Source organism: Acinonyx jubatus, chromosome D2, assembly GCF_027475565.1.
Source record: "Acinonyx jubatus isolate Ajub_Pintada_27869175 chromosome D2, VMU_Ajub_asm_v1.0, whole genome shotgun sequence".
NCBI lineage: Eukaryota > Metazoa > Chordata > Mammalia > Carnivora > Felidae > Acinonyx > Acinonyx jubatus.
In genome coordinates, this window is record NC_069393.1 from 52,995,176 (window position 1) to 53,019,271 (window position 24,096).

At 35.8% G+C, this 24,096-nt stretch overlaps 1 protein-coding gene across 8 annotated transcripts in view; it reads left to right on the plus strand.

Annotated features, from left to right (window-relative positions):
* Nucleotides 1-24,096, plus strand: part of TBC1D12 (TBC1 domain family member 12) — a 135,609-nt gene that overhangs the window by 41,540 nt on the left and 69,973 nt on the right. For 4 of the 8 annotated variants that reach the window (XR_008292339.1, XM_053207708.1, XM_053207707.1 and 1 more), the window contains exon 2: nt 16,173-16,296. The exons of 2 other annotated variants lie outside the window; for them this stretch is intronic. Coding sequence is in view for 3 of the 6 variants with exons in the window: in XM_053207708.1 (XP_053063683.1) it covers nt 16,173-16,296 (124 nt within the window). In the remaining 3 variants the exon portion in view is untranslated. Of the gene's footprint in view, nt 1-16,172; nt 16,297-19,756; nt 19,794-22,615; nt 22,662-24,096 lie in introns of those variants that run through there. 2 more of the 8 variants (XM_027062668.2, XM_027062666.2) reach the window with 2 other exon arrangements.

Consider the following 24,096-nt stretch of genomic DNA (forward strand, 5'->3'; position numbering starts at 1 on the left):
CTATTTCTGATTTCTGTGTATTTTTGTTTTTAATCAAGATTGGACTTAGGATATTGTCAAATGTATCATTTGATATGATCATAAGGTGTTTCTTCTTTAGATGGCTAATATGGTAGATTACTCTGATTGACTTTACAGTATTGAGTCTTTCATTCTTGGGATAAACTCTACTTTTCTTTTGCTCTTATTTCTGAATATTGTCACTTTTTTTTTTTTTTTTTTTTAACTTAACACTTTATTGAGGTATCATTGACATGCTATATAACCGATCCATTTAAAGTGTACAATTCAGGGGCACCTGGGTGGCTTAGTCAGTTAAGCGTCCAACTCTTGGTTTCAGCTCAGGTCATGATCTCACAGTTTGTGGGTTTGAGCCCCACATCAGGCTCTGCACTGGACAGCTGCAGACTCTGCTTGGGATTCTCTGTCTCCCTCTCTCTCTACCCCTCCCCTGCTATCTCTCTATCTCTCTCAAAAATAAACATTAAAAAAATTGTACAATTCAGTGGTTTTTAGTATATTCACAGAATTGTGCAACCATCATCACAATTAGTTTTGAACATTTTTATCACCCCAAAAAGAAACCCTGTATCCATTATTGAAGGTTAAGTATATATGAGTATATTTTACCTCTATTATAAATAAAAAAAACTAACATAATTTCTTTTTTGTTTATGCAAGAGATATAAATAGAAAAGTATCCACAAATGTGGATTTTTATTCATCATCATCAGTGGTTATCTTGCCTTTCTTTCCCAGCTGTCTTTTAGAAAAATAGCTTACCTCCTGGTGATTGCAGTACTTTGTTCATGTTTTGCTGATGTTGTTCCTTGTTACTCATGTTCTTGTTCTAAAACTTCTTTTCTGTACTCTTTCTCTTCTTCTGGTGGTTTCTATCTTCCCTCTGAATGTCTTAGGGTACTACATGGGGAATAGAGCAATGAAGATGTTCCTCATGAAGCATTTGATACATAGTGTAATTAGTATGTAACACAAAACAAAAATTATTTTTATAAGTTTTTCTTTCCCTTTAATTCTATTCTGTTTTGCTCTCTTCCTGCAGCAAAAGAATAAAAAGATTTCTATTAGTAAAATATTGCCCAAAACTTATATACTTTAAGATATAAGATAGGGACACCTGGCTGGCTCAGTTGATAGAGCATGTGACTTTTGATCTTGGGGTCATAAGTTCAGGCCCCACATTGGGTGTAGAGATTACTTACAAAGAAATAAATAAGATATTTAAAAAAAGAAAAGAAATAAGACCTACAATAAGGTGACTTGCTGACATGAACACAGAAGAAAGAATAAAAATAGTTTGTTTTTGAACTTTAAATGAATAACAAGAAACATTTTTGCAAGGTCTAGAATGGAAGAGAATAGGAATGGTTGTGAAGCTCTTACAGGTCCCTAGTGATGTGACTTTGGCGAGTGATTTTGTAGGTTTTCCTGGGGTGGTAGGGTAGCACATTGAATCCTTGGGTAATTTGATGACAGCTGTAGACAGCTACCCAAGAAAAATTTACATAAGCACATCGTTTACTTCAGGTTATACACAGAGGGGTGCCTGGGTGGCTCATTTGGTTAAGCACCCAACTCTTGATTTTGGCTCAGGTCTTGATGTCATGGTTTGTGAGATCATGCCCCATGTCGGGCTCTGCAATGACAGAGCTGCTTGGAATTCTCCCCCTATCTCTCTGGCCTCCCCTGCTCCTCTCTCTCTCTCTCTCTCTCTCTCTCTCTCTCTCTCTCTCTCTCAAAAGAAACTTAAAAAAAAAAAAAACCAATAAAAAACAAATTGTGCATACCAAGAAGACTTGTGGACCTCCTCTAGCTCATTCATGTAGGGTCATTGTGATGAAGAACTTTTGACCTACTTACTCTCTAAAGTCCCTAGCAGCTCTAAAATACTTAAAAAAAAAAAAATTATAATCTTCACTTTCAGCCTTAAAATTCTGTGTGGGATTTTTTTTTTTTTGACAAAGAGTAAATAATACTGAATTCTTTTCTTTTTTTGATAGTTCTGATCTCTGAAAATATATAGGTTAGTCTAGCAGTGTATATTAAATAAAAATTCTGTATTTTTTGATTTATACAATTTGTAATAACAAAGACAATATCCAGAAACAGCCTGAAAAAGAAAATTCTTGGAATTAAAAAAAGCCTTAGTTATCTGGCAGAAAAAGTACTTTTTTTTTTTGCATATAGTCAGCTGAAAGTCTTTTTCAAGTGAAAAATGATTGAGGTTTGGAAAGAATGTAAGTAATCTTCATGCCAGATCTTTAATCCAAAATACTCAAGGGTAGCCAAAGTACTGAATTTTAAAGAGACAGTACTACTACTTCTTTGAATTAATTATGCAGTCAACTGTGGCATTCCATGATCACTAGATAATGTTTTCTTTTTGGCCTTTTATTATGCTTCAGGGAAAGTTAAGTACAAAGTCCAGGAAGTTGATGTGTTTTCAGCAGTCCAGCTTCTACTGAGACAGAGTTGGAATATAAGATCAGGATTTCTAGTTGTTGTTGCTCTTGTTGTTGTTTTCTTTTTATTTTTTTAACATTTTATTCTTTTGATTAAAGTTGGATTCCTGTTTGGAAAAGCATTCTAACCCCTTTTTATGTACAATTCCATTTAAGTGATGATTAGAATTTAATCTAAAAAATTAAAATAGTCCTATAGATGTAAGTGTTAGGCAAAACAGTCTCCCTTTTTTTTTTTTTCCTGGAGCTGACATTGTGGGCAATAAGAAGATCGAGGACTTAGGTGTTCTCAGTTTTCTATAGTGTCAAATTCCATCGTCCCAGAAGCTATGGAATTTACATGGTTTTGTCTTGGGTATATAAGTGGGTTTGGCAGTTCTTGAAGACTGAAGCCCTGGAGATTTTGCTACTTTAGAAATCGTGGTGTAAGTTTTGCCCCTTAAAAAGGTTAGCTTTATCCTTTAATAAGGTGTAGCAGGCAAGGAGTCTGATTGTTTTATCATATGTTATTCTTTTTGTGTGATAAAAGAAATCTTGGAAACATGAAATACACAGGTATGTGAAGCAAATATTAATAAGTATTAATACACAAGAGTCATTCACCAACCTTTATTATGAAAGCCATGGAGAGAAGAGCAGACCTTTTTTTCTCTTTCTCTTCTAAAACCCACATCAGTTTTTTTCTTGGTGTGTCTCTTTTTCTTTTTTATATTTTCAGCGATACGGAAACCCTGAACTGCTATTTCTCAACTGGTACTATTTCTTAACTGATGCAACAGATTTTCTCATTTTCTTTTTGCTAAAAAGAGCAGGCACAAATTTAGAGGAGAGAATGGAAAATAGTGTGTTTGTGTCTCTGTGTGTGTAGACAGTTGTGTGTGTGAACATAGTGTTGATTGGGGATAAGATGTCACAGACTGAAAAAAGAAAAAAAAAAAAAAAACCCACCCCAACAGGAAACACATAGTTTTCTAGTGTATCTGAATAACACATGATATTTCTAGTATATCTGAAGCAATAAGATACTTTCAGGTTATAAAAACTTGACTGTCAGAATTTGGGGAGAACCAGTAAATAGCATCTCTTTATCATACTGTCTGAGTTTGGAATCAGTAGGAAAAAGAAAACATAGGACACAGACAAATGGGACCTAAAAACATCAGCTTTATGCTGATGTAATTTGTACTGAACGACGACGTGTCTTTGGCTGCAGTGTGCCTCCTAATACTTCACCTGATGGAATACTCCAGCTGGTCACTAGCACTGCAGGCCTTTCCTTTGAGGGTCAGAGGCAGGGAGCTACAGAGGAAAGTTAACGTCGTGTTAGGAAAGCAGAACAAACTATCTTTGCTGTTAGCAATGTCTTTCACCAAAATTTAACCCTGCAGGTGGAAGAGTTACATAAGGGGGCAGAAAAAAGCCGGGAGTGTCCCTCCCCTTCCATCTCTCCCCTGAAACATGAAGAATACAAAATAGGAGTGACCTTTTCCTCCCAACACTGCCACATAAATATCACTCATACAGTCAACCTCTATCTCTGGAATCCAGAGAGGAGAATTGTCCTCTTTTTTTTGCGTATGTGTGTGTACTTGAACACATTTGGTTTGTTTTGCTAAGAATCTTTAGTATTGATTTTAATTTAAGAAATTTGAATATGTTGGGGGATAGGAAAAAAGGGAACTGTGCGCGCGCGTGCGTGTGTGCGTGTGTGTGTGTGTGTGTGTTTAGTTTGAAAAGGTGGTGGGGAGGAACGTAGTCCCACACATTTGTATGCATTGAGACCTCAACTTCACCAGTCCCCTAGTAGTGGATTGGGGGACTATGGATGGGGCATAAGAAGAATGACAGCATATGACATATTATTTGGACTATTAATGTACCTTTTCATTATGTTTTCCCTTAGGATTTAATAAAGTGGTATTCTTTTCCTAGACTAACCAGTAGAGCCCATTTGATCTGTAATGTGTTTTTTTTTTTTTAAACGTTTATTTTATTTTTTTGAGACAGAGAGAGAGCATGAACGGGGGAGGGTCAGAGAGAGGGAGACACAGAATCTGAAACAGGCTCCACGCTCTGAGCTGTCAGCACAGAGCCCGACGCAGGGCTCGAACTCCCGGACCATGAGATCATGACCTGAGCTGAAGTCGGCCGCTTAACCGACTGAGCCACCCAGGCGCCCCTGATCTGTAATGTTTTAATACAATTTCATGTATTTGTAACAGTTTCTTAAAATTACTTTTCATTGCAAATGTATGCCTTTTATTTACAGTTTTTGTAGCAGGGGATAACCTGAAAACCTAATCCAAAATTTCTTAGTGGCATAAGAAATTAATGTGGAACATTATCTGGTGGCCTTTCTTAGCAATTGGATACCTGTTGGCTCCTCTTTCTTTTACAGAAATTTCTTATAGTAACCAGTGCTTATTGGATATGTAAACTTTGATTTGTTTTTATGATTTAATGAAAATTTAAACTTCATGCTGAACTTACTTTCATTGTAACATTATACCAGAATATATATTAAGCCAGGCTTTCTGTTGTGGAGGCTATAAATTTATTTTGCTTTTTTCCTTTTTTATCTTTTCCAGTCATATCAAGATTCTTCAGAAACTACATCCATAGAAAGGCCTACTGTTGTTTAAGAATTTAATATTCCTTGACTTTAATTTTGGAAGTCTAAAATATCCTTGTAAATTAATTTCACATGTAAACACACAACACATCTTAACAGATTTTTTTGTGATGCAGGATACTTTCTAATGGTCTTTACAGAAAGATTCATGTATATTTGGCATTTTGGTCGTGATTTATAAAGAGTTACAGAGTTCTAATGCATAATATTAGTATGTATAGACTAGTTTCTCATATGAGAATGTGTTTGGTAGCGATTACGATACATTAATTGTAGGTACAAGTATAGAGACATGACCACCCCCAAGGGCTCTCTGTAAATCTCTGCGCTTGGAGAATTTTCTGGTCTGTGGTTATTACCCTCCTTTGGTAGAGCTACATCTTCATGTGAGGTTGTGGTCTCCTCATTCTGTTGCTCTGTCTGCATTCTCAGCCAGGTCACATTATTTGAAGCTATTTTTTACTGCATTTGAAAAAAATGCACAACCCCTTCTATTTTATGTTAGCTTGCTTTAATTATAAATGTAATTCTGCATTTCTAGTATAGAGAATGAAATGCTGGGTTTTTTTTTCCCTTCATAAAGCTACCTTGTTTATGCATTGTGAGGAGAGAAGCAATTTATGGGTTTTTAGATTTGAAACAAGATTGTAGTGAAAGATCTGACACTTGACACTGGACAGTGATTAGAGTTGGTGGTAGTTGTAAAAGAACAAACAAAATTTGTTGTTCGTTGTATACTTCTTTCCCCCCACAAGAGCTAATTGTTAGCATGAAGTCTTCTGATCCAGTAACTATGTCAGTCTAATGATTGAGACAAAATTATATATATACGTGAATTGACCTTAAGACAAGTACTGGGGTACCTGGGTGGCTCAGTTGGTTAAGTGTCCGACTTTAGCTCAGGTCATGATCTTGCAGTTTGTGAATTCAAGCCCCACGTTGGGCTCTGTGCTTACAGCTCAGAGCCTGGAGCCTGCTTTGGATCCTGTGTCTCCCTGTCTCTCTGCTCCTCTCCTATTCACGCGCTCTCTCTCAAAAATAAATAAACATAAAAAGAAACTAAAAGAAAGAGGAGTACTTAAAATCTGAAATGTTTATCAGCTTCATCCCAAATAAGTGTACCTAAGTTTATGGAAAAAGTGGATGCCCAACACCATGCAGGAAAAGGCTAGTTTTATAGCTCCCCAAATGGTAGATTCAGAACATGCAGTCTTTTAACTGTTTTAGTTAACACTCTCCAGTTACCAGGGAGTTCCAATCGAGATATTAGGTTTACATAACTTAATAAAAACTAGTATTTTTTTGACATATATGGAAGAAAATAGGTAACAGATGCATGAATTATGACGCCCAGTGTACATTGGTGAACCCTTTGCCCAGTCTCAAATTGAACATTATCAATACTGTTGAAAATATTCCTGTGACTGTCTTACCATCCTGTTCACCTCTAAGAGGTAACAACTAACCTGAACTCATTTGGCAATATAAGCAACAGTTTTTGCCACAACATTTTTCTTATTATTTTATTATATAGATTTTTAGCTTCAGAAAAATGGTATACTGCCTATACTCTTCTGCATCTTGCTTTTTTGTTGCTTTTTTACTTTTAATTTTTGTTTATTTATTTTGAGAGACAGAGAAAGAAAGAGAGACTGAGAGAACATGAGCAGGGGAGGGGCCGAGAGAGAGGGAGAGAATCTCAAGGAGGCTCTGTGCTGACAGAGCTGGATCTCCCAGAACTGCAAGATTATGACCTGAGCTGAAATCAAGAGTTGGACAATTGACTGAGCCACCAGATGCCCCTTGTTTGTTTGTTTGTTTGTTTGTTTTAAACTTAGCATTGTTTTTAAATGTTTATTTATTGATGAAAGAGCGCGTGAGTGGGGAAAAGGCAGAGAGAAGGGGAGATAGAGAATCCCAAGCAGGCTCTGCACTGACAGGCTGGCAGGCCCTGCGGGTCTCGAACTCATTAACTGTGAGATCATGATCTGAGCCAAAATCACAAGCTAGACACACTCAACTGACTGAGCCAGTTGAGGCGCCCCTTAGTTTGCTAATATTTTGTTTAGGATTTTTCCTCTATGTTCATGAGTTAGATTGGTCTGTTATTTTACTCTCTTAAGCTGTTCTTGCCTGGTTTTGTTACTGATTTCATATTGGCCTTACCTATATGATTAAGGATTTTTCTCTCTTTCAAGTCTCTAACGTAGTTTATACAATATTGGTATAATCTGTATCTTGAAAATTTGGTAGAACTCTCATGTAAAACTTCCATGCCTGATTTTTGGGGGGAGAAATTTTAACTTTTCAGTTTTTTGAGTGAATTTGAAACTATTGATATTTTCTCTTTCTCCCAAGTCTGTTTTGATAAGTTATATTTTTGCATAATTCTGTCCATTTTGAGAAATGTCCTCAATTATTGGCAAGGAGTTGTTTACAAATTTCCTTCCCTTTAAAAATTTTGCTGCATCTTCTCATTACTCCTAATTTATTTATTTCTATTCTTTTTCGCGTAAATCTGTTTTTTGCATAAATTTGTTTTACTAAACTTGACAAAAGACCAACTTTCGGCAGTATTAGTCCTCTATATTTGATCGTTAGTTAAATAGTCTTTTAATTAACAGCTTTGTTGAGGTATAGTTTACATACCATAAAATTCACTCATAAGAGTACAATTCAATGTTATTAAATTTATATAGTTGTACAGCCATCAGCAAAATCTAGTTGCAGAGCATTTCTGTCACACCAGAGATCCTTTGTACCCATTTACAGTCAATTCTTATTCCCACCCCTAGGCAACCACTAATCTACTTTGTCCCTATAGAGTAGCCTTTTTTGCAAAGTTCATACAAATAGAACTATACATGTGGTCTTATACATCTGACTTCTTTCATTGAGCATGTTTTTTAGTTCATCCATGTTGTAGCGTGTATCAGTTGTCTCATTCCTTTTTATTGCTGAATAGTATTTCATTGCATGAATGTACACATTTTGTTTTATACATTTAATAGTTGCTGGATATTTAGCTTGTCTTCACATTTTGGCTATTAGGAATAATACTGCTGTTAACATATCTGGGCAAGCCTTTGTTTGGACCTGTGTTTCATTTATCTTGGGTAGACATCTAGAAGTAGAATTGTTGGGTTGTATGGTAACTTTATGTTTTACTTATAAAAGAAACTGCCAAATTGGTTTCCAAAATGGCTGCACTGCTAAACATTCCTACCAGCAGTGTTTTCCAAGCTGTTGCACCATTTTACATGTCCACCCGTTCCAGTTTTTTCACATCCTTTTAAACTTGTTATTATTTCTTTTTTGTTGTTGTTTTAAAATAATAGCCATTCTTAGTGGGTGTGATTGGTAGCTAATTGTGGTTTATGATTTGCTCCTTCCTAATACTAGACTATGGACCATTGTTTGTGGTAATCACATATACTCCTTTTTATTGGTAGTAATGTCCCACTTTTATTTCTGCTTTTAGTGATTTGAATCCTGCCTTTTTTTTCCCTTAGTCATCTAGCTAAAGGTTTGTCAATTTGTTGGTCTTGTCAACAAGAGCTTTTAAAATTTTTCTCTTTTCTATTCTCTTTCATTTATACCCACTTTAATCTTTATTATTTATTTCCTTATGCCAGCTTTGGGTTTAATTTGCTCTTCTTTTTGTGGTTTCTTCATGAGTGTAGTTAAGTAATTGATAAGAGGTGGTTCTTTTTAAATTTTTTTTATTTTTTATTTTTTTATTTTTGGGTGGGGAGGAGCAGGAGGGCAAGAGAAGGAGAATCTTATGTAGGCTGCATGCTCAGCATGGAGCTGGACTTGGGGCTCTATCTCATGACCCTGGGATCATGACCTGAGCCGAAATCAAAAGTTGGACACTCAACTGACTGAGCCACTCAGGGACCCTGTGTGTTGTTTCTGTTTTTGTTTTTTTAATTTAAAAAAAAAATGTTTATTTTTGAGAGAGACAGAATGAGAGTGGGTTAGGGGCAGAGAGGGAGACACCGAATCTGAAGCAGGCTCCAGGCTCTGAGCTGTCAGAACAGAGTCCCAACACTGAGCCTGAACTCACGAACTGTGAGACCATGACCTTAGCTGAAGTTGGATGCTCAACCAACTGAGCCACCCAGGCGCCCCCAGTTCTTTTTTAATGTACGTGTTTACTGTAAATTTCTCCCTTAGCCGTATCACATAAGCTTGGGTATGTTGTTTGTTTCAGTTCATCTCAAGGTGTTTTCTGATTAACCTTGTGATTTTATTTTCTTTGACCTACTAGTCATTTAAGACTGTTTTGTTGAATTCCCATGTATTTGGGAATTTTCCAGTTTGTTTTCTGTTATTGATTTCTGGTCTCATTGTGGTTGGAAAAGATACTTTGCACGATTTCAATCTTTTTAAGCTTATTAAGACTTGTGGGTTAACACACATTTCATTCTAGAAGATGTCCTATGTGCCCTTGAGAATGTGTATTTGACTGTTTGGGTGGAGTGTGCTGTGTATGCCTTTTCGATTAATTGATTTATAATGTTTTAGTCTTTTCCTTTTTGATCTGTCTGGTTTGTTTTATGTATTATTGAAAGTAGGCTACTGATATATCCAGTACTCTAGAACTGTCTATTTCTCTGTTCAATGTTGTCAGTTTTTTGCTTCACATATTTTAGGGCTCTTGTTAGGTGAATATATAGTTATATATAGTTATATATAGTTATAGTTACATCTTGGGGTGTCTGGATGGCTCAGTTGGTTAAGCGTCTGACTTTGGTTCAGGTCATGATCTCGCGGTTCATGAGTTCAAGCTCTGCCTCGGCTCTGTGCTGACAGCTCAGAGCCTGGAGCCTGCTTCAGATTCTGTGTCTCCCTCTCTCTCTGCCCCTCCCCCACTCATGCTCTGTCTGGTTGTCTCTTTCTCTGAAAAATAAACATTAAAAAAATAATAATATAGGGGCACCTGGGTGGCTCAGTCAGTTAAGCGTCTGACTTTAGCTCAGGCATGATCTCGAGGTTTGTAAGTTCGAGCCCCGCATTGGGCTCTTGTGCTGATGGCTGAAGCCTGAAGCTTACTTCTGATTCTGTGTCTCCCTCTCTCTGCCCCTCCCCTGTTCATACTCTGTGTGTCTCTCTCAAAAATTAATAAACATTAAAAATAATAATAGTAAAATAATGGTTATATCTTCTTACTGGATTAAGTATTTTTTCAACATATAATGTTCTCCTTTGTCTCTAGTAACCTTTTTTGACTTAATGACCATTTTGCCTGACAGTAATGTAGCCAGTCCAGCCCTTTCTTGGTTATTATGTGCTTTCAATATAATTTTCAATTCTTTTATTTTCAACTTCTTTGTGTTTTTTTAAATGTAAAGTGAGTCTCTTGCTGTCAACTGTACTTCAGTTTTAAAAATAGTCTTTTAAAAATAAATAAAAAATAAAAATAAAAAGTAGTCTCTAAGACACATTATGGATAGTTTTTAACTCAGTCTGCCAATATCTCTCTTTTGGAGGGTTTAATCGACTTAGCTTTAAAATAATTGTTGGTGAGGAAGGATTTACATCTGCCATTTAGCTAGTTGTTTTCAGTATGTCTTTTATGGTTTTTGTTCATCAATTCCTCCGTTACCCCTTTTTGGCATTTAGTTGAATTTTTGTAGTGGACTATTTTGATTCCCTTTTTTCCTTTTTTGTATATTTTTAAGTTTAGTGGTAACTTTAGGGATTACACATAACATCTTAAACTTAAAACAACTTATTTTCAATAATATCAAGTTAGTCTCATTAATATACATACCCACTGCTACTACATCTGTGTCCTTCTTTCTTTATATTGCTATTGTCAGAAAGTACATTTACATTGTGTGTCCGTTAACATAAATTTATAAATACTGTTTTATATATTTACCTTTTGAATTACATAGGAAAAAAAGTAGTGTTATAAACCAAAAATACAATAATACTGGCTTTGACGTTTACCTACGTAGCTAATTTTACAAGTACTCTCTGTATTTCTTCTCATGGCTTCAGGTTGTTCTCTAGCTATTTTTCATTTCAGCCTGAAGAGTTTCCTTTTGCATATAATCTGTTGGTAATGAGCTCCTTCAACTTTTGTTCGTCTAGAAATGTCTTCATTTCTCTTTCATTCTTGAATGATGGATTTGCCACATAGAATTTTTGGTTGCTAGTTTTTTTGTTTTTTTGGTTTTTTTCCTTTAGAATTTTAAATGTTATCCCATTACTTTTTGGCCCCCAGGGTTTCTGATGAGAAGTCAGTTGTTAATCTTATTGAAGATCCCTTCTTTGTGTTATCTGCTTCTCTCTGGTGCTTTTAAAATTTTCTCTTTGCCTTTGGGTTTTAGCAGTACGACTATAATTTGTCTCAATGCGTATCTCCGTGAGTTTATTCTGCTTGAAGTTTGTTGAGCTTCTTGGTTGTGTACATTCATGTCTTTCATCATATTTGAGACATTTTTAGCCTTTATTTCTTAAACAGTTTTTTCTGCCCCTCTGTTTTTCTCTTCTCCTTCTGGGACTCTTATGGTACACGTGTATGTGTTTACATTTGATAATGTCCCATAGGTTACTCAGGGACTGCTCTTTGTTATTCTCTCTCTCTCTCTCTCTCTCTTTTTTTTTTTTTTTTTGAGGGCACAAGTGAGGAAGGGACAGAGAGGGAGAATGAGAGAAAGGGAGAGAATCCCATGGAACCTGAAGCAGAGCTCAAGCTCCTCTGAAGTGGGGCTTGAGCTCACCCAAGGCAGGCCTCGAACTCAAGAACGATGAGATCATGGACTGAGGCACCCAGGGACTTGTCTTCTTTTCTTTTTTAAGTTCATTTATTTTTGAAAGAGAGAGAGCATGAGTGAGCACACATGGGCAAAGAGAAAGGGAGAGAAAGAATCCCAAGCAGGCTCCATGCTGTCAGTGTGGAGCCGGATGCGGGGCTCAATCCCATGAACCAGAAGATCACAACCTGAACCAAAACCAAGAGTTGAATGCTTAACTGACTAAGCCACCCAAGCACCCCAACACTGGATAATTTCAATTGTCTTATCTTCCCTTCCCATTTGTTCATTCTTTCTTCTGCTTGCCATAATCTGATGTTGAACTCCACTGTGAAACTTTTCATTTTAGTTATACAAATTTTCAGCTCCAGAATTTGTTTGGTTCTTTTTTATAATACTTTTTCCTTATTAATATTCTTATTTTGTTCATACATTCCCCACCCCACCCCCATTTCTTTGTGGTTTCCTTTGGCTTCTTGGGTATATTTAAGACAGTTAATTTAACATCTTTGAGTAGTAATTCCACTTTCTGGACTTTCTCTGGTATGTTTGTTACCAGATCCTCTCTTTTCTGTAAATGGCTCTTTCTTTGTGTGTATTGTAATGTTTTGTTGAGAGCTGGACATTTTGATTATTGTAATGTAATTCTATAAATCTGTTACTCTTCAATGATTGCTGATTTTGCTTGTTGAGTGGTAGAGTCATCCAGTTATGATATTTCTAAACTATTTTGCTAAGTGTATAATCCTTTTTGTGTGTGGTCACAAATTTATGTTCTTATTATGTCTGCAGTCAGTTGGTAGCCTGACAAAGATGTATTCCTTAAATATCTAGCTCAAAAACAGGGACAAAGAGAGTTTAATCTGTTTTAATGTTCCGGTGGGCACCACCAGTAAAAGGTACTGCAAGATGATTGAAACTGATACAGGTGTCTGTGCTGGTTCCTCAGGGTTCTGTCAGTCCAACCAAAATTCATGACCCCATATTTTAGAAGGCCATGATCCCAGCTATTCCTCCTGACACCAGTCAATCACTTCGGAATGATGGGCTCCTAATCCTCATTACTTTGGGAGGGAGGGGCTGAGAAATTGAGGGAAGGTGGTTGGTTTACCCATGCTGTTCACTTAGGAAAGATCAGCACCCTCTTCCTTCATGTACTTCCCTATTTGTTACAAGTGTTTGATAAGGTTCTAAAGTAGTTGATTACAATTGCTCTTTCTAGCTCAGTTTTTACTTTGAGGAGGTACTGACCTCTGGGTCTTCCCCTTCCTCCATTTTGCAACAGTGATGCTTTTGAAGTGCAAATCTAATTTAAATTTGTTTTAAATTTGATTAAGGCCAATTTATTTTTTTAAATGTTTATTTATTTTGAGAGAGGGGGAGAGCATGAGCAGTGGAGACAGAGAGAGAGAGGAAGACAGAATTCCAAGCAGGCTCTGCGCTGACAGCACAGACATGGGACTTGATCTCATGAACCATGAAATCATGACCTGAATCAGAAATCAACAGTCAGACAACTAAGCCACCCAGGTTCCCCTGTTTTTATTTTATGTATAATGACTTTGTCATATTCAGTAATTTTTTGCATAAACCATGGTGACAAAGATTTTCTCCTGTTCTTTAGCATGGCTGTATGACAAACTTTTGGAGTGTAGGCAGGCCACATAAGGGCTGGTAGGGGGAGCATAGCATGGCTTGGTGAGAACTGGCCAGGGAGTACAGGTGAGTTGTGTGGGGCTTACCAAGGGAATTGGTATATCACTGCCCCCAGGAAGTCTTTGGGGTGCTAGTTTACACATTAAGAAAGCTGCGGGAAAGCCATTTTCAGGCTGAGTTTGTCGATGCCGTAGGTTTGCTGAGGGACTACATGTTCTGGGCACATGACTGAGCAGAGTTCTCCTGGATGTCCTCACACCCATAGCACTGACCTACTCTGCAGCAGCTGGAAACCATAAGAGAGCCTCTTTCTCATGCAGCATCTCTTCAGTGCCCTCTATCAAGAACACTTAACAGTTTCACATTTATTTTGAAGGAGAAATGCTCATTCAAATTCAGTCTGTTACTACACATGAGATGTCCAATATTTAAATTTTTTTTTAACATTTATTCGTTTTTTGATAGAGACAGAGCGCGAGTGGGGGAGGGGTAGAGAGAGAGGGAGATACAGAATCTGAAGCAGGCTCCAGACTCTGAACTGACAGCACAGAGCCCGATGCGGGGCTCGAACTCATGGACCGTGAGATCATGACCTAGGCTGAAGTCAGACACTTAACCGACTGAGCCAGCCGGGCGCCCCAAGATATCAAATATTTAAATTAATAGGCCATCCTTTGAGGCTTGAAATTGTATGTTATAAATATACCACTCCTCCAACCTAGATCTTATTTTTTTTTAACGTTTATTTTTGAGAGAAAAAAGCATGAGTGGGGGAGGAGCAGAAGGAGAGGCAGAGAGAATCCCAAGCAGGCTGCACACTGTCAGTGTGGAGCCTAATGCTGGGCTCGAACCCACAAACCATGAGATCATGACTTGAGCCAAAGTCAAATGTTTAACTGTCTTGAGCCACCCAGACACCCCTCCAACCTAGATCTTATTAAGTGGAAAATTGAGTCACTCGATATTGTCCCTGAGATGAAACTTCCAGAGTACCCTAAGTAGAAATTACTCTACATTTTTGTCAGTTCACCTGCATGGCACACCCAAGAAAATGAGAGTGTCTCTTTAACTTATTATGGATTAATTACCCTACATTCTTTTGTAGGAGCTCATTTTTACCTTTCTAAACTTGAAGAATAGCTTTAACATTATGCTTTAAAATCTAAACTTCTTCTTATTACAATATTGTTTTTTAAATAACATATATGATGGTTTGTACATAAACCAAGTTATTTAGGACTTCAGATAATCTGTAACTATTACTGTATGTAAATTAAAATTTTTCTTAATGACTATTTATATCACAGCTTATAAAAAGGGTTCCTATTCAGTTGGATTCATCAGTACCTTTCTGAGGGTGCCCTGGTCATGCTTTATTGATGGATACATATATTAAATATCAGTCCTGCTTACGTGTACAAAATATACTTAATTTGGTTGGTAAGTACCTGGAGATAGATAAAAATTTGATCCTTGTGCAGGTTTTCTTTAGACTTAAGTGAGAGATACACTTTCTTCCTTGGCTGTATATTGACTCTTTGGCAATAAGCTTTCTAGTACGTACCTGCCATAAGAAAACAATTTATATAAACCTGTATTATAGCAGTGGAGGATCATTAGATGACCTTTTATTGCAACAATAACAAATTGTTACTGAAAATAATTAGTATTTTCCCAACAATCTGTTTACAGGTTCTCTTTAACTTTTTTTTTTCTCAAATTCTTGACTTTTATTGTCAAGTACACATACAGTCAATTCTAGTATTCTTTGTAGTTGACTCAAAGCAGATGTTTCCATTTTATTTAAAGTTGTCATTTTCTACAGTTCCCAATTTGTTTATCTAGTATTTTTGTTGATGATTTTTCTAATATTTCTTTATAAGTCAGGTATTCTTAATTCAGCTTATTAGTCTAATAGTAGTGTAAGTAGTAGAGATACAGTAAAACCTTTGTTTACAAGCATAATTCATTCTGGAAACATGCTTGTAATCTAAAGCACTTGTATATCGATGTGAATTACAAGAACCATTGGCTCAGTGGTGATCGTTTGACATTCGACGTCACATACCACTCCTGTTGCAAGCCATCGCTCATTTATCAAGTTAAAATTTATTAGAAATGTTTGCTTGTCTTGTGGAACACTTGTAGAACAAGTTACTTGCAATCCAAGGTTTTATGGTAATTTCATTTGGGGTGCCTGGCTGGCTCAGTCAACTGAGCACGCAATCAAGAGATCTCAGGGTTGTGAGTTTGAGCCCTGCATTGGATGTAGAGATTACTTAAAAATAGAAAATCTTAAAAAAAATTTTTTTTCATTTAAAAGTATTTTGTATTTGTCTTGGGAATAAATATACTTCAAAAAAATTATTAAAGGGTGCCTGGGTGACTCAGTTGGTTAAGCGTGACATCAGCTCAGGTCATGATCTCGCAGTTAGGGAGTTTGAGCCCTGCATTTGGCTGTGTGCTGACAGCTCAGAGCCTGGAGCCTGCTTTAGATTCTGTGTCTCCCTCTCTCTCTGCCCTTTCCCCCATCCCCTCAAAAATAAACATTAAAAAAAATAAAAAATAAAAAAACATTAAGTAGTACCCTGGTTACAAAAAACACAATTCATGTAACTTTTTCTGTTTCAGAAACCTTTTTCCAAAAAGGACAAAGGAACTCAAATCAGTTGTCCATAGTGCTCCTGGTTGGAAATTATTTGGTAAAGTCCCTCCCAGAGAGAATCTTCAGAAAACTTCCAAAATCATTCAACAGGTAAGTACTAATATTGCCATGTGGTTTGTCTTAGCTTTTCAAGTATTTTTTTCTTGATAATCATATTACACTTTCATTCATATTTTCCTACATATAAAATTTGAGGATTATTGGCTATTTGTAGTAACCTTAAATCTTTTTACAAAACATGCACATATTTTCAGTTATGTTTTATGGTACAGTGATTTTTTTTTCCTACTTATTCCTTGGATAGCTTTTTGGTTTTTTGTTTTGTTTTTCTTCTTAGCTAAGCACTCTTACCACATATTCTGACTTCTAATTGAACATTGTGGTGTTTGCCAGTGGCACAGATTTTATGGATATAGGGAGATGTCAATTGATAAAACCATAGAAAGCAAAAACTGAGTAGATTTTGCGGTTGAACTTTGTCTTTGGTCACTTTTCTGGTGTTCTACCTAAACCAAGGACTTTGTGAAATAAGTGGGTGTGTAATCTGTTTCTAGTAACTTAGGAGCCAGTTCTTCTAATAGCTGTACTAATATCCCTATTCTGAAGTTCTTAAGAATTTCAGATCTCAGGCTTCTGGGTGGCTCAGTCACTTAAACATCCAACTCTTGATCTCAGCTCAGGTCTTGACCTCAGGGTGGTAAGTTCAAACCTGGTGTTGGGCTTCATGCTGGCCATGAAGCCTACTTAAAAAAAAAAATTTTTTTTCAGATCTAATTTGTCTCCTGAACTAGTGTTTCATTAGTATTAGGAGATCAGTGAGGCTGGAAAGCAGTGAGACTGGATCAGTTGCAGACATTTTTAAGTTCCTAGAAGTTGTTGCTCAGAAGACGATATGTACGTAATACATTTCCTGTTTCCTCTTTCAGATTCAACACAACAAGTATGTATAAAAATTATTACATTAAGACAATAATCATCATTCAAATTGGAAAAAATATCTTCCATTAAGGATTTAATAGTATTCCTTTTATTGCTCAAAGAAAAACTGGTTTCCCAAGTAATATAAGAAAATAATTTTTAGATCTTTACAAACATTTGTTATAGTTAATTTTATTTACAGTTAAAACACTGACTAGTTTATATAGCTGCTGGGATTTGAAACTGTAGTTTGTGTTTTCCAAGCTGTGAGCCCAAGCACCCCATGTGCTGCAGTTTAGGCACGGCGAAACTGTGGCTGACTCCGTGATTACTCTACATCTGTTGGATACAGTGCAGACTGCTAGCTTGAGATTGTACACAGTTTCAACATTAAATGGCATCATATCTTTGTGAATCTGGTTTTTCTAAGACTGCTGTAATGAAAATCAGATACTGGGCAAAAATCAGTGTTTAACAGGAAATGAGCGTGATCATGTCCAATCTGATTTCAAAGTTTGTGAAATGATACAGTGCACAACAAGCATACATTTCCAATTAGTAATTAATTGTGGTTATTTAAGAATGAAAACCTTTTTCCCTTTAATTTATGTGTATTGTGTTTTCAAATGGCTACAAAGTGTTAGGACATAAATCCTTATTAAATTGTTAGACATACCTAGAATGATTTAAGTATTTCTGTTGGTTTAGGGGGAGCCATGAAAAAATTAATGGTACGCTAAGAGCACTGTTAACCAAGAAAGTTTGGAAATCTTTGCTATCTCGACATCTTAAATTTTAACTTTTTGTAAAGTCTGAAAGTAACTTCTCTTGTCTAGAGTTTTCGAGAAGACCAAGTTCGCCCTCTAGAGGCAAAACAGTGGTCTTGCTATTGAAGGTTTGTATTTTTGACTTTATGGTAGTTTACCTTAAATATGCATGTGCATACTTTTATCTTCATGTACGCAAACATTCTGCGATAGGTCTCTAAATAAATTACTGGTTGGATAATTATCTGTTTACTTATATGTTGTATACTTTTAGTCAGCTGTTTTCATTTTGGAAAGCTAAGGTGTCATATTCTGTCTTTTTCATATATATTCTGTGAAAATTTGATGAGTGGTTAGGAAAAGAACAACTTTTCATATGGGAAGAGGGAGTGGAGTTGAAATGCAGTTGCTCTCCTCTCTAGTCCTTTGTCTGGCTTTTTACAGATGCTAGCTGCTCCTTTTAACTTTTGACCTTTCCAGCGATGAGTAGGTACTGTTGTGTATTTTGGTACCTTTTTAATGGTTGGTGGTTTTCTGGGAGGTATGGTGGGTCATGAAGTCTTTGTTCTTCATAATAAGAAAAATATGTGTCCACCCTCAAAATATGTGTCTCCCATGTGATTGAACCTGTTTCTGCCTCTCCCTTTTTGCTTTCTCTTTCTCTCTTTCTCTGTATGTCCTTTACTCCCCATCTGTCTGAGTTTGCTGTCCTCTTCCCTGCAGTTGTCGTTTTCAAGGTGGGCATGATTTTCTTTATTGTTAACAGCACATTTATAACTTTGTGTCTCTGTTCCTGCTTGAAAACGTGTTTTCTCAGCCGTGACTTTTAAACTCTGTAAAACATGAATATAAAAATATATTTGAGACCCTTTACCATGTACTCCTTTTGAATGGATATTATATGTTTGGAGCCAGAAATCAAAAATGAAGATATCAGTAAAGCCATGAAGAATGTTAGGACACATCTTCATGTTTTAAGGTAGGGCCTTATGCTATTCAGGCTGTAGAAAATGAAGGCAGCTAGTAATTGCAGTGTAAAAGTGCCTGAAAAAGTGAGTCAATGCTAAAAATTCAAAGGAAAAGTACATTCCTTTGGGCTTTTTAAGCATTCCTTACTTGCTTTTTGAATGTGGCAAAATAGTAAGATTTATTGGGAGATTAAAATAGTAGTATTTCATAGTATATATATATTTTTAAAGCAGATATTCAGAAGGGAGTTGCTGTATTCTTGAGTATGAATGTTATTGGGCCAGAATTTTCTTTCTGATAGAAAGACATCTATAAGATTATAAAGAAACTATATAGAAAAAGTAAAGGTTTGATTTACAAACTTTTTTTCTTCCTTAATAATTACACATGATTACATTCTTTATAAAACATAAGTCATTATAGGAAGATGTGTTTCATTTCACTTTCCCTTCACATTTTTAGGCCTTTTAAAATTCTTTTTTTGTATGGAAGCACATATAATTATTTTTGTGTGTATATATTTATATATATATGGTGTTATATATATTTTTATAATTCATTTCAAGAATAGAATGTCACTATATATATAATTTTTTTTGCCTTATTTAACTTCATATGTTTTGCACCTACAGCTTTTTAGAGATACATGAACTTCATAAGTGAAAGATATTTGTAGATTAAGTATTTTTTTAAAATTTTATTCTTCTAGTAAATTTATTAAAGGTCTGATCAATTTTAGTGCTTTTCCTGTTAACATAAAGCAACATAAAAATCATTTTAGGATACTAGCAAAGTCAAACTGACCCAAGTTTGGCATTTAACTTGAATCAATTCCCAAATCACATGAATATTCATAATATTATTTTATGAGGATTATCACATGTGTTCTCTTGTAGGTGTGAAATTCCTGCTTGTGGCCTTTTGAACCTGTTGGTGAGCCATGTTAAAAATTGCATCTATTAATTATAAATAGTATTTCAGTTATATTGTGATTCAATTGACCTGTTTTTGGTTTTCCTAAATTAATAGGCCAAAGTTGGAATATAGCTACATAGCTTGTCTTATGACCTCCAAACTGCAAGTAAGAATGATTACAAATGAGCCATGTTATGTATAATTGTAACATGATTGCATAGTAGATTGAATATACCCCATTTATGTCAAACTGACAGTATTTTAGTAGAAAGTGACCTTTTGTTGCTAGACACTTTTATATTGGCATCTTTAAGGAGAAAATAAGATTGTAGTATTTAGATGATGATTCTAGTTTTTCATCACTCATGTCTTTTTCTGAGTGAAGTTTTAGTTGGATGGTTGAATCACTTTTATGTAACTTTTGACAGGTCAGGGTAAAAGGTTTTAAGACACTAACGAATTTCTTAATCTGAGCATCTGAAAGTCTAAAAGAATAGGTTACTCTCCTCAGTTCAACCTTTGCTTTTGAAATGTTTTACTGCAGGAACAATAACATTATGGAAAGGACTAGAATATGTGAGCTTTGTGAGCAGTACTTAAATATATAACATTGTGAAAGTGTTAGAGCTTAATATTCTGGTTAATAATTTTATTGGTGTGTATAGCATTAGAATATTTGAAAACAATTTGTTGGCTTTAATTATGCTTAAACATAGATACCTTTGGTGTATAATTTGAGTAGTTCATAAAGTACCTATCTCCTTTGTGGTTAAATTGTAGAGGAACTGGACTATATGCAGAATTTATTTTTGAAAAATCCTTGAAATTGTTACACCCTTGTGTTTTATTTTCACCTTTATTTACCTAATGTAATGTCACCTTGAGAAGGTAGTGAATAACTACCTTTCCAGCTGCATGTATTATTTTATAGTTAATGATAAATTATTAGGTCTTTTTTATGTGTGAATAAATTGATTTTATAAAAGCTAATTTGTATGGTCTGAAAATTGAGAGAGGAATTCATAATAGCTCAGCCTCTGCTTCTTGGAGAGGAGAAAAGCATAAGCCCTAAGAGAGAAGCTTATGTTAGTTAAAGAAAATTAAAAGAATAAAAGCAGTAAGTTCTCACAAATTGAATAGGGTAGGATTTGGGGAAAATTTTTTTTCTATTATCAGAGAAATAGACTTGGGAAGAGGTTACAGTCTGTAAATACTGACTACCTGTTATTTGATTCCGTAAATACAGTTTGAATATCAAAGTTATATTAAAAGTTATACTCATTCTGTCTTTATGTCAGAATTGTATATTATGTTAGGCATCAAATTAGACTAAACAAAATTGTGCTAATAACTACCAAAATAAAGTTTACTGAGGCATTCCTGTATGCAAAAGGGCAATGAAATGTATTACCCCAAGGTTTCATTTAAGCTTGAATTATGGGGCAGATTTTATTTCTGCTAATTCACAGCTTCTGGAATAAAATTTAGAATCAGCAAAAACATCATAATTGGCTTTATCCTCTTTACTCCATTCATGATAGTTTCCCTAGCTCTTGGATCAAGTTGTTGTGTGCGAGAGCCTCTTTATCTTGGGTACACATGTAGAGATGTCCACATGGGGAGTTACTTCCATTTCTAAAGCATTATTTTGGCTGTCTATAAACTGTTCACAGCATACTGAAACATGAGGGTTTATTTGGCGATGCAGTTTTAACATTAACTCCTTTAGGAGAGGTGTTCTCACTGTCTACTGAAACTCAAAGTCAAGTCAGTTTATGTGTCAGGCTGTTTTGGTTTTCATGTTGTCTTTGGAAGAGAAGCTCCTATTTTATTCTTTCTTCTCCCCAGTTCCAGTATTTTTCTTCTTTAAGAAGCTATTCAGAGACTCCTGCCACCCTCCCTTTGAACCCATAGTCTGATCTTTTCTCACATTTCCATCCTAGTACACCTTCCTTCTGGTAGAACCCTTTAGCTACAGAGCCCAAGGCATTAGAGTGTGGCAGAATACCATTCTGCTGCCAGCTCTCACCATGTGACCTCATGTTAGCAAACTCTAAGCATTTTCTCTAGCAGAAATTGAAGAACAAAATTCTTGAACTGATTCTAGATTCTTCTCTAAAATTGGCTTTTATTTCAATACATATATAATTTATTTGACTTACATTTACTGTGTATAATACAATAGGTATGGTTCAGGCTCTTGGGATAGAAGTAAATATGAGTCCTAGCCTTTAAATTATTCCAGTATAACTGTGGGGGCGGGGGGAGGCAAAGCTTCCTCTGTAATTTTAATGATGTTGAGTGCTGTAGTAGAGTTGTGAACAAAGTATGAAGAGTATATATGAAAGAGTAATTAATTTTGCTCAGGGATGACCTAGGAATTGTGTTCTGAAGTGTAGTAGGTAGACAAGATGGGGAAAGCCATTCCAGAAAGAGGAAATTGAATGAGCAAGCAGGAATGCACAAGACTTGTTAATAGGCTAGTATATCCAGGATATAGGGTAGATTGTGAAAGGTCATTAGCCACCAGATTAGAGAGTTGGGTTTTATCCAAGATAATTTTAAATAAGGTACTGAGACATCAAACTCATACATTAGGAAAGTAATTCTGGAGGCAGTATAGAAGCTAAATTAGAAAAGAGTGAGTTGGCAAACAAGGGCTTTAAGATTTATTTTAATAGTCTATGATTGCAGTTCCTAAATACAGTGGATTACCTAGAGAATGTACCAAGAATATAGCCCCATACATTGAGTTCCTAATGTCAGATTTGTGTTTTTCATTTCTTGTGTTTCTGGTTGGTTCCTTTTCAAATCTGCTATATCACCTTTTACAGTTTACAGTTCCCTGCTGAAATTTCAAGCTTGGCCTTTATCTCCTTAAACATAGTAAGTATAGTTGTTTCATAGCCTGTGTCTGATAACTCCAGTGTCTGGAAATTCTATAGGTCTGTTTGTATTGAAAATCATTTCTGCTAGTTTTTGTTAGATGCTGTTTTATCTCTGTGTGTGCCTAGTTACCTTTGCTTGGGTCCTGGATATAATATTTGAAACACTGTATGTAAAAAACAATTTGAAGGCTAAGGTGGTATCATCCTTGAGAGATTTGAATTTATGTCTCTCAAGTACCTGATGGCACTAGCTATTTAGTTTTTCCATTCATCAAGACGAGGCAGAGTTCTGATCCAGTCTTTTTTGGACATTTTTCTTACTGAGTTGAAAAAGTTTTTTGATTGTTAAACCAACTTATTCCTGGGATTAACTCCCAGTTAGCCACAGTTGTTACCCATTTGGTGTATTGCTGGATTTGGTTTACATATGTATTTCTTAAATTGATAAACTACTTTTTGAATAGTTTTGGATTCATAGCAAAATTGAGCAGAAAGTACAGAGAGTTCCTATATATGTCCTGTCCAGACACATGGCACAACCTCTCCCTCTGTTGACATCCTGTACCACAGTGTGGTACATTTGTTACATTCAGTGACTCTACACTGACCCATCATAATCACCCAAAGTTAGAGTTTACATTAGGGTGTACTCTTGGTGTTGTATGTTCTATGGGTTTTGACAGATGTGTAATGACATTATAGTAGCATATGGAATATTTTCACTGCCCTAAATCCTCTCTGCTCTGCGTGTTCATCCTAACCAGCACCCCAACCCCTTGGCAACCAGTTATCTTTTTATTGTCTCCATAGTTTTTCCTTTTCCAGAATGTCTTATGATTGGCATCATTCAGTATGCAGCCTTTTCAGTTTGGCTTCTGTCACTTAGCAATATGCATTTTAGTTTCCTTCATGTCTTTTCATTGCTCAGTAGCTCATTTCTTTTTAGTGCTGAGTAATACTCAGTTGTGTGCATGTGCCATAGTTCATTTATCTATTGTCTGGATGTACCATAGTTTGTTTACTTACTGAAGGACATTTGGGTTGCTCCCAAGTTTTGGCAATAATGAATAAAGCTGCTGTAAAACATCCATGAGCAGGTTTTCTTTTTTTCTTTTTTTTTTTTTTTAATGGGTATAAGTTTTCATTTCATTTGGGTAAATGCCAAGGATTCCGATTGCTGGATCAATATGGTAAGAGTTATGTTTAGTTTTGTAATAAACAGCCAAACTGTCTTCCAAAGTGGTTATACCATTTTGCATTCCCATCAGCAGTGAGTAAGAGTTCCTTTTGCTCCACATCCTCACCAGCATTTGGTGTTGTCGGTGTTTTGGATTTTGACCATTCTAGTAGGTGTGCGGTGGTATCTTACTGTTATTTTAACTTGCAATTCTCTAGTAGCATATGAGATGGAACATCTTTTCTTATGTTTACTT